This window comes from Myxine glutinosa, chromosome 6, assembly GCF_964187855.1.
Source record: "Myxine glutinosa chromosome 6, kmMyxGlut1.1, whole genome shotgun sequence".
Classification (NCBI taxonomy): domain Eukaryota; kingdom Metazoa; phylum Chordata; class Myxini; order Myxiniformes; family Myxinidae; genus Myxine; species Myxine glutinosa.
The window spans coordinates 99190482-99201042 of NC_136266.1; the positions used below are offsets into that span (position 1 = coordinate 99190482).

A 10561-nucleotide genomic window follows, 5' to 3' on the forward strand; every position below is an offset into this window, starting at 1 on the left:
AAATCCACTTCGCCTTCCTTCTCCTTCTCTTCAGAGCGCTTCCTTACTGTTACGTGGTCCTCCCGGTAACTACCTGGTCTTGGTGACCCCCGGACCGTGGGAGGGACCCCGCCAGAAAGATATATGGTTTATACGCTTTCGTAACGCAATCAATATGAATTCCGGTCAAGAAGAAACCCCACACCAAGGATCCGGAATAATCAATAATATATTCACTGAGCAATCAACAACCATCAACAATGCACCATCAATATTACAACCATGTGAACTCATCTACACAAACTCTAAGATGGCCATCTTAATCTTATACATTCCTCACGTGAGCCCTACTCCTGACTCCCTCCGTGGTCAATGTCTCTCCTCTCCGCACACGGGCGGTTGAACGAGCCCCGGGCGGACGTGCTCTAAACGTGCCGTCTCGGACTGGGGCCGCGGCTGCAGCGCACCTCCTTGCCAAGCCACGGGGCAAACCCAGCGCGGCTTCCGACGCGAGCGAGGCCCAACGTGCGGACCCGTACGCGTCTTTGTAGACGGGGCAAAACCCAGCGCGGCTTCCGACGCGAGCGAGGCCCAACGTGCGGACCCGTACGCGTCTTTGTAGACGGGGCAAACTGTCCCGGACGCTTGGTTTCGTGCACGAACTCACGGTGACTGGACGTGTCAAAAGGTATTTACCGCCCAGGTAACTCCTCTCGCCAGACGTTTCGCAACGGCGCGTTTTCCGCGCAGCGTAAGGTCGATTCCACCTTCTCGTCGTCGCGGGGCGAGGAAGAAGAAGCACCGTCCTTTTCTCTCCTCGTGTCTTTTCTTCTTCCGTTTCCGGCCACTTCCGTTTCCGGCCACTGGTTCCGAAGGGCTCCTGACCCTCCCATCACAACAACCCTTAATATAATACACACGGATAAGCAACCTGAATGGTAATTTACATACATTCACCTAAATATGTAACACTCCCCCCCTTCAAGAAAGAAAGTTTGAACCCAGCGAAAACTTTCTTTGCCGGCCAATTTGGAGAAACAAACCAGATCACTCAACCCCCCCACATTATCAGTTCCCCCTGGGCACAGTTATCACTTAAAAATAAAGCCAGTTAAGCCACTCGATAGCACTTTTCCGGGAGGCCAAGCCGAGTATTCACTACATGGATGCCTTTAGGAACGCGGAGTTCACGGTTAGTCCGTGCAGGAAAGTTCTCTACATGGGCGCCTTGAGGAACGTGGAGTTCACGGTTAGTCCGTGCAGGAAAGTTCTCTACATGGGCGCCTTGAGGAACGTGGAGTTCACGGTTAGTCCGTGCAGGAAAGTTCACTACATGGACGCCTTTAGGAACGGCGTTCACGGTTAATTCGTGTAGGAATCTTGGCTCGGTGGCTCCGCCGCCTTCAGTGCTTCAACTTCTCAGAACGTCCCTAATAATTAGGGTGGGACCACTGGTCCCTGTAGTCCCCTGAATACCGGTCTTCTTCTCGGCCACTACTTTGCCAATTCTTCCTTCGGGAGCGGCCGTAACTCAGGGAGCCTCCATAATAATATTGACTGCGGCCACCACCAAAACTACCGCCCAGTTGTCCTCTCCTGTAGACCTCTCGACGCCTACGAAATGCCTTCCCTACTGTTATGGTCCGACCCTCCAAATCCTTGCCATTCCAATTCTTCTCTGCCTCTCTGGCGTCTTTTGTGCTGGCAAACGTGACAAAGCCGAACCCTCTTGACTGTTGCGTTTCCCAGTCTCTTACCAACCGCACTTCCACCAGCGGCCCATATCTGTTGAAGACAGAGGTCAGAACTCCTTCCTCTGTTTTGAAGTTCAGTCCCCCTACAAATAACTTGGCACTTTTGTCACCATCCCGAGCTGGTGTGGTGTTATTTTCCCTGCTGGGCTCTTTATCAACCCTCAGGTTACCATAAACTTGACCCCCGGCCAAATCATTCCCGAGAACCACAGATACACCCTCTACAGGAAACGTGGCTTGTAAACCGACGGTGACCGGTCCTGACACCAAATCGGACTCCAACTGGATGACCTGAAGGGGAGCACTAACTCCGCCCCCGATCCCCTGTAAACGAACACCATCCCCCGTTGCCGTCTCCTCGGACCATGGCAAAATGCCTTCAAGCATTAAAGATTGATGGGCCCCTGTGTCTCTCAATATCCTAACCGGTCTCCGGTTAGTCGAGGCTCCATCCAGTGACACAAACCCCTCGGAAATAAATGGTTGGTAACCCTCTTGATGGCGATTTCTTACGCTAGCCATCGCATTCGGAGTTGTAATAGTCGGACTCCGCTCTGGGTTGTCCCTTTTCATGAGGTAACAACTGGACATCAAGTGTCCAGGTTTTTTGCAAAACGCGCAAGTAGGCCCGGAGGAAAAACTCGGGGTCTGCCTCGGGCCCCCCGAACTATAAGTTTGTCTTGGGCCCGCATCCCTCTGATTTCGAACCGGTGGGGTATCATAGTTGTCCCCATAATCATCTCGAGGCCGCCGCCATGTATGGTCGTTCTCCGCACCTGCTGTTCCCCACCTCCCCTGCGGAGATCTAGGCGAGGAGTTAGGTTCGTGGACCCCTATTCGGTGGGTTAAGGCATAATCATCTGCCATGGTGGCTGCGTCCCACAACTTCGGTACTTTCTTTTCCTGCAGGTACACTTTGATGTCCTCGTGGACACACTGCTGGAATTCCTCCACCAGGATCAAGTCCCGCAATGTTTCGAAGTCTTTCCCGACTCCTTTTGACTCACACCACCGATCAAACATGTTTTCTTTCACTCTGGCAAACTCCACATGGGTCTCACTCTCCCTCTTCCTGGCATTCCTGAATTTTTGCCTGTAAGCTTCCGGAACCAACTCATAGGCTTTGAGGATGTGCTTCTTCAGTACCTCATAATCTGCACATTGGTCCATTGGTAGCGCCGAATAAATTTCCTGAGCTTTCCCCACCAGCACACTTTGCACGAGTATGGTCCATGCCTCCTCCGGCCAGTTTAATTGTCGAGCCACTTTCTCAAAGTGTGGAAAAAATTTCGCGACTTCTTTTTCACTGAACGGTGGAACCAGCCTCACATGTCTGCCCACATCCCAGGTTTTCTGGTTAGGTGTCGACCCCGTCAGCAAGGGTGGTGCCTCTCCCCGTTCTCTCATTAACTCCAGCTCCTTGAATTTGATTTCTTGCTGAAGCTGCATGTCACGTTCCTTTAATTCCCTTTCCGCTTTTCTCTCCTCTGCTTCGAGGTCCCTTGCAGCTCTCCTTTCCTCTGCTTGTTCCTTTTCTCTTCTTTCCTGGAGTTCTCGTTCCACTCTCCTTTCCTCTGCTTGCTTCTCTTCTCTCCTCTCTTCTGCTTTCCTTTCCTCTTCTGCTCTTTCCTTTTCTGCTTTCCTTTCTTCTTCTGCTCTTTCCTTTTCTGCTTTCCTTTCTTCTTCTGCTCTTTCTTTTTCTGCTTTCCTTTCTTCTTCTGCTCTTTCCTTTTCTGCTTTCCTTTCTTCTTCTGCTAACCTTTCCTGGAGTTCTCGTTCCACTCTCCTTTCTTGTGCTTGTTTCTCTTCTCTTCTCTCTTCTGCTTTCCTTTCTTCTTCTGCTCTTTCCTTTTCTGCTTTCCTTTCCTCTTCTTTTATCCGTTCCTGGCTCCGTAATTGCAACTCCAGTTTCCGGAGCTCAACGTCTTCTGGTTCTTCGGGTAGCCACTCCCAGGCTAACTCGTCCCATGTTCCTAATCCCACCATAGATTGTATCACCGTGGCCTGCAACTCTGCCTTCCTCAAATTAGTTCGGACCTCCAAGTTAAAATGTTTGGCCAATTTCAAGAGATCCGACTTTAGCAACGCTCGGAACTGTGCCTCACTCGGGGTTACCCCAAAGTTCTGTGCCACAAACGCCATGGTGCCTATCGTTAACACCTGTTAACCTTCACCCCAAGACTTTCCCCAATTTCTCAAAAAAAAAATATTACCAATTAATAATTAATTAATAAATTTTAATTACCAAAAATATTATTATTTTATTATTTTATACACTTTTAGATCCCGGACGTAGACCCAATTGCGAAACCGCAAATCGTAATTTGGACGAGCCCCCAATTCTGTTACGTGGTCCTCCCGGTAACTACCTGGTCTTGGTGACCCCCGGACCGTGGGAGGGACCCCGCCAGAAAGATATATGGTTTATACGCTTTCGTAACGCAATCAATATGAATTCCGGTCAAGAAGAAACCCCACACCAAGGATCCGGAATAATCAATAATATATTCACTGAGCAATCAACAACCATCAACAATGCACCATCAATATTACAACCATGTGAACTCATCTACACAAACTCTAAGATGGCCATCTTAATCTTATACATTCCTCACGTGAGCCCTACTCCTGACTCCCTCCGTGGTCAATGTCTCTCCTCTCCGCACACGGGCGGTTGAACGAGCCCCGGGCGGACGTGCTCTAAACGTGCCGTCTCGGACTGGGGCCGCGGCTGCAGCGCACCTCCTTGCCAAGCCACGGGGCAAACCCAGCGCGGCTTCCGACGCGAGCGAGGCCCAACGTGCGGACCCGTACGCGTCTTTGTAGACGGGGCAAAACCCAGCGCGGCTTCCGACGCGAGCGAGGCCCAACGTGCGGACCCGTACGCGTCTTTGTAGACGGGGCAAACTGTCCCGGACGCTTGGTTTCGTGCACGAACTCACGGTGACTGGACGTGTCAAAAGGTATTTACCGCCCAGGTAACTCCTCTCGCCAGACGTTTCGCAACGGCGCGTTTTCCGCGCAGCGTAAGGTCGATTCCACCTTCTCGTCGTCGCGGGGCGAGGAAGAAGAAGCACCGTCCTTTTCTCTCCTCGTGTCTTTTCTTCTTCCGTTTCCGGCCACTTCCGTTTCCGGCCACTGGTTCCGAAGGGCTCCTGACCCTCCCATCACAACAACCCTTAATATAATACACACGGATAAGCAACCTGAATGGTAATTTACATACATTCACCTAAATATGTAACACTTACCCATAGCACGAGTCACTGCACAGGATTTTTTTTTTTTTTAAATACTGAATCGAGGCTCGTGAAAGAGCTGACAACCGTGAGGGAAAGACAGCACAGGGGGACCGCGAGGGAAAGACAGCACAGGGGGACCACGAGGGAAAGACAGCACAGGGGCACCTCGAGGGAAAGACAGCACAGGGGGACCGCGAGGGAAAGACAGCACAGGGGGACCGCGAGGGAAAGACAGCACAGGGAGACCACGAGGGAAAGACAGCACCGGGGGACCACGAGGGAAAGACAGCACAGGGGGACCACGAGGGAAAGACAGCACGGGGGGACCACGAGGGAAAGACAGCACAAGGGGACCGCGAGGGAAAGACAGCACGGGGGGACCGTGAGGGAAAGACTACAGGGGGACCGCGAGGGAAAGACAGCACAAGGGGACCACGAGGGAAAGACAGCACAGGGGTACCATGAGGGAAAGACAGCACAGGGGGACCCTGAGGGAAAGACAGCACAGGGGGCCGTGAGGGAAAGACAGCACAGGGGGACCACGAGGGAAAGACAGCACAGGGGGACCATGAGGGAAAGACAGCACAGGGGGACCATGAGGGAAAGACAGCACAGGGGGACCACGAGGGAAAGACAGCACAGGGGGACCACGATGTAAAGACAGCACAGGGGGACCACGAGGGAAAGACAGCACAGGGGGACCGTGAGGGAAAGACAGCACAGGGGGACCACGAGGGAAAGACAGTACAGGGGGACCACGAGGGAAAGACAGCACAGGGGGACCGCGAGGGAAAGACAGCACCACACTTCCATCTTCATCTTCACTTCCATCCACAGGATGGAAAGATACCAGGAATCTCCTGCTCTAACTGTGCTGTGTTATTTTCCATACTGGGCTTTTCAACCAACATTGGATTAGCAGAAACTCGACCACTGGCCAAATCATTCCCGATAATAAAAGAGATTCCCTCTACAGGAAGAGTGGCTTGTAAACCTGCGGTGACTGGTCCTGACACCAAATCAGACTTCAAATGGATGACATGAAGAGGAGCTTTAACATAGCCACCAACCCCCTGTAAAAGAACACTAACACCAGTTGCCGTCTTCTCTGACAATGGCAAAATGCCTTCAAGCATCAAAGATTGATGTGCTCCTGTGTCCCTCAATACCCGGACAGGTCTCTGGTTCGTTAAGTCTCCATCCAGTGATACAAACCCCTCTGAAGTAAAAGGTTTGTAACCCTCTTGAACAAGGTCGTTCCGTGATGCCGTAACTTTGGCATGGGAACCTTCACAAGGCACTGTCCTCCAAGGACGATTTCTCGCATTTGCCAATGCATTCGGAGTTGCACTAGTTTGCAAAGGTGGGCGGTCCGCTTCGAAAGTCCGCTTATCCGCTTATCCGCTGCAGCGGACTAACGTTTTCGAAGCGGATAAGCGAATCGGAACAACCCCCGGAAACCGAAGCGGATAAGCGTAAGCGGACTACCGAAAAATTAAAGCGCATCGCGATTCGCCAAATCAGCTGTTAGCCTGAGCCGTTACTCTAGAATTGTGAATATTTATTTAAGTGAATAATAAGTGAAAACTGAATATTTTATTGGACGCTAGAGCGGCAATAACGTCAAGATGGAGAGATTTCTGACTCTCCAGCCCAGCGGCAGTGCCAGGGACAGGCACACGAGCGACGCAAACCAGCAGTCCCAGCACAGCGACATCCACAACCCGGCGGTCAACATGATGGGGGACGTGGAGGACAGTCAGGAGATCTGCGCCCTGACCCCTCAGCTCGCGCGCAGCGAGAGCAGGATGTCGCTGGACTCAATCGAGTCGGCTGAGATCAACGTGACAATGGACACAGACAATTCCAGCCTCAGCCAGAAGTGGAGGCACATCGCCCCCTTCTTCAAGGTCGTGGACAGCAAGGCCACGTGCACCAAGGCTGGCGGCTGGCGTCAGCCGTCCTGCGCCAGGAAGGGAACAAAGGGCTTTGACGGCAGGTTAGTTCTTATATTATTATTATATTTTATCGCAACGAGTTGAAAATTAATAAGTGCTTCTTTCTTCTTATATTATATTATTATTAAATGATTAAAAAATCCTTGCCGGTCTAATGATTCATTTGAAATGAATTAAAATCAGTTAAATGACATTTAATTTTTCAATTTACAAATCTGAAATTATTTGACATTTGTTTTATAACTTTTCTTTTACTTCAGGTTCAGCCACCTCTTCGTGGACATGGACCTTTTGATGGCCACGGCGCTGCACCCCCAGCACAAGCTCGCCACGGTCAGGGCCATCTGCAGGAGGCAGAACAACGACGCCATCTGCGACCTGGTGAGGGACAAGCTCATCAGGGACCTGCTCGCCCTCGTCCTGCCTGACGAGCACCTGGACCCTGCCCCCCAGCAGGGACCCCAGCCCGGCTCGAGCAGTACGGACTACCTGTTCGCCATGGAGGAGGGGCAGCAGGAGGAGAACCTCGAGGAGAAGATCAGGGAAGAGGTCAACAACTGGTCGAGGAAGCCGCTGAGGGGGAACCCGGGGCTCTCGCCCAATCTCTTCCCGCTCGAGTTCCGTGATGCTTGGGTAACTCTATTTCTCAGGCATAACACGCCGCTCCCGAGCTCTGCCTCGGTCGAGCGCGTGTTCAGCTACGGGTCGGACATCCTCAGGCCTAAGAGGTCGGCCCTGGCTGCACCGAACTTCGAGGCCCTCGTCTTCATGAAGGGCAACCTCCAAATCCTCAAGAAGGCCCACGAGGTGGAGGAGGAAGACGAGGACTAGTCAACAGACTGCTAGTCTGTTGACTAGTAGACTCTCTTGTCAAAGAAAGGACGGGCAAATTGATTTTTCTTTAATGTAACTTGCATATATTAAAATTATATTTAAATTAACTGTAGAGTAGAGTAGAGTCGAGTGGAAAACTTTATTTCAATAAATTTTGAATAAATTTTATTTAAATAAAAATGTATATTTTTGATCTTAAAAGCTTTGTTTGTCTTTGTAGTAGTTAGAAATGGCTATTTAGGCTTAAAAAGCATTAAATTACCTTTAGAAACGTCAAAAATCGCTTTAAAAACGTCGAAGCGCTTTTTAAAAATCGAAGCGGATAAGCGGATAACCGGTAAGCGGACTAAGATTTTCGGCCGCTGAAGCGGATAAGCGAATCGGACTACACGGGCTGGCGGAGCGGATAAGCGGTAAGCGGACTTAAAATTTTCCGAATCGCGCCCACCTTTACTAGTTTGACTCCGCTCCTGATTTTTCCTTTTCAGGGCATAACATTGGGACATCAAATGCCCAGGTTTCTTGCAAAAAGCGCAAGTAGGCCCGGAGGAAAAACTCGTGGTCTGCCTCGGGCCCCCCGGAAAATAAGTCTGTCTTGGAACTGTAGTCTTCTGACCCCTAAAAGTCGTGGTATCAGATTTGTCCCCATAGTCCTCTCGAGGCCGCCTCCATGAAAATTTGTTCTCCAAACCTGATTTACCATAACTCCCCTGGCTAACTCTAGACGGGAGTTAGGTTTGTGGAACCCCATCCTGTGTGTCAAGGCATAGTCAACTGCCACTGTTGCTGCCTCATACAACTCCGGTACTTTCTTCTCATCCAGATGTACTTTAATGTCCACGTGGACACACTGTTTGAATTCCTCCACCAAAATCAATTGTCGTAACAGGTTGAAGTCTTTCCCAATCTCCTTCGAGTCACACCACCTAGCAAACATGGTTTCCTTCATTCTGGCAAACTCCACATGGGTCTCACTCTCCCTCTTCCTGGCATTCCTGATTTTTTGCCGGTAAGCTTCAGGGACCAATTCATAGGCTTTGAGAATGGCTTTCTTCACTATCTCATAATCTGCACATTGGTCAATCGGTAAAGCCGAAAATATATCTTGAGCTTTACCCACCAGAACACTTTGCACTAACATAGTCCAGGACCCCACAGGCCATTTTAGCATTTGAGCCACTTTCTCAAAATGTAAAAAGAACTTGGCTACATCCTTTTCATTGAAGGGTGGAACCAGCCTCACATGCCTACCAACATCCCAAGAGTTCTCACTAGTTGTCGAACTAGCCGGGATGGATCCTACTTCTCTCCGTTCTCCCAGTAATTCCAGCTCCTTGAGTTTAAGTTCCTTCTGATCCTCCATGTCACGTTCCTTTAACTCCCTTTCGGCTCTCCTTTCCTCTGCTCTTTCCTCTGCTCTTCTTTCTTCTTCAGCTCTCCTTTCCTCTGCTCTTCTCTCCTCGAGTTCCTTTTCAGCTCTCCTTTCCTCTGCTCTTTCCTCTGCTCTTCTTTCTTCTTCAGCTCCCCTTTCCTCTGCTCTTCTCTCCTCGAGTTCTAGTTCCTGTTCTGCTCTTTCCTTTGCTCTTCTTTCCTCGGCTTTCCATTCCAACTCTTTTAACCTTTCCTGGCTCTGCAGTTGCATCTCCATTTTCCGGAGCTCCACATTTCCTTTTTCCTCGGGTAACCAATCCAAGGCTACCTCTTCCCATGTTCCTTGTCCCACTAGAGACTCCAACACCAATGTCTGAATCTCTGCTTTCTTCATACCGTAATTCTTGGTCAAAATTGGTCAATATCATGAGTTCCGATCTTTTTAACGCCTGGAACTGTGCCTCATTGGGGGCGCCGCAAACTTTTCTGCGTCAAACACCATGGTGACTATCAGTTAGCACCTGTTAACCTTCACACAAAAAAAATCCAATTTTTAAAAAATAATTGGGAATGTTAGAAAATTCCAAATTTGGGAATTTTGGGAATGTTAGGGAATTCTCTCCCGGATGAGCCCCAATTTCTGTTACATGCTCCTCCCCAAACCCTGGTCACGGTGTACCTCCGAGCCCTGAGAGGAGTCACTGCAGAAAGATGTGTTATTCTGTGTGTCAAAGATCAATGGTGAAACCACACCAATTATTACCAACAAACAAATATTGTATTAAGGTCACGAAAGAATAACAGTACAATAATAATATTAATCAATTGTACAACCAATATATCATTCCTATGATGGTACCATCAGTTTCATACAATATAACTCACTGTGCTCCAAGTGAGCGAAAATAACATTCCCAATGTCTCTGCCCCAGCTTCAAACCAAAATCGATCCACGCTCCAGTGATCGTCAGAATGATGTTGTATCGAGACCAGAATCCCGCTCGGTTGACAGTCACACTGCCAAAGATGGGCAAAAGTGTCCTCAAGAGGCGGCTGGGAAATCACACCTTCTGGTATGGACGTTCAACGGCTCCCAATCGGCGAACCGCAATTTCCCACTCAAAATCCACGTTACACACACACACCAGGTTAACGGCTGGATCCGTTGAAATGGTTGAAGCGAGGTGAAAAACCTGGAGCGATCCGAAATCCGGCGTGAGGCAACATGGCCAACGGTCCGTTCTCGAGACGTAATGGCACTCCAATGATTCTCTTCGGAATCAACCGCAAAACCTGTCACGCAGGTTTATCTGTCACAGCGATAACAACTCTGTCGCAGGAATCCCTTTCCCAGGAAACCCCAAAGTTCACTTGTGACCCTCGTTCGCCAGCATTTGCTCAAAACCTCAACGCAGCTCGGCTT

At 50.0% G+C, this 10561-nt stretch overlaps 1 protein-coding gene across 1 annotated transcript; it reads left to right on the forward strand.

The window, feature by feature from the left end:
• The first annotated feature begins 6472 nt into the window (after nt 1–6472).
• On the forward strand, nt 6473–7965 carry LOC144892519 (uncharacterized). Its single transcript, XM_078779472.1, has 2 exons — nt 6473–6974; nt 7194–7965. The coding sequence occupies exons 1-2, from the start codon at nt 6604–6606 to the stop codon at nt 7762–7764; spliced, it is 942 nt and encodes a 313-aa protein (XP_078635598.1). The 5' UTR covers nt 6473–6603; the 3' UTR covers nt 7765–7965.
• Nucleotides 7966–10561: the final 2596 nt, after the last annotated feature.

Excerpts from the sequence above, each read along its gene's own strand:
- LOC144892519 (XM_078779472.1), top strand. The coding sequence starts at position 6,604 with ATGGAGAGATTTCTGACTCTCCAGCCCAGCGGCAGTGCCAGGGACAGG. Across the intron at positions 6,975-7,193 it reads ACAAAGGGCTTTGACGGCAG|GTTCAGCCACCTCTTCGTGG; the intron begins GTTAGTTCTTAT and ends CTTTTACTTCAG.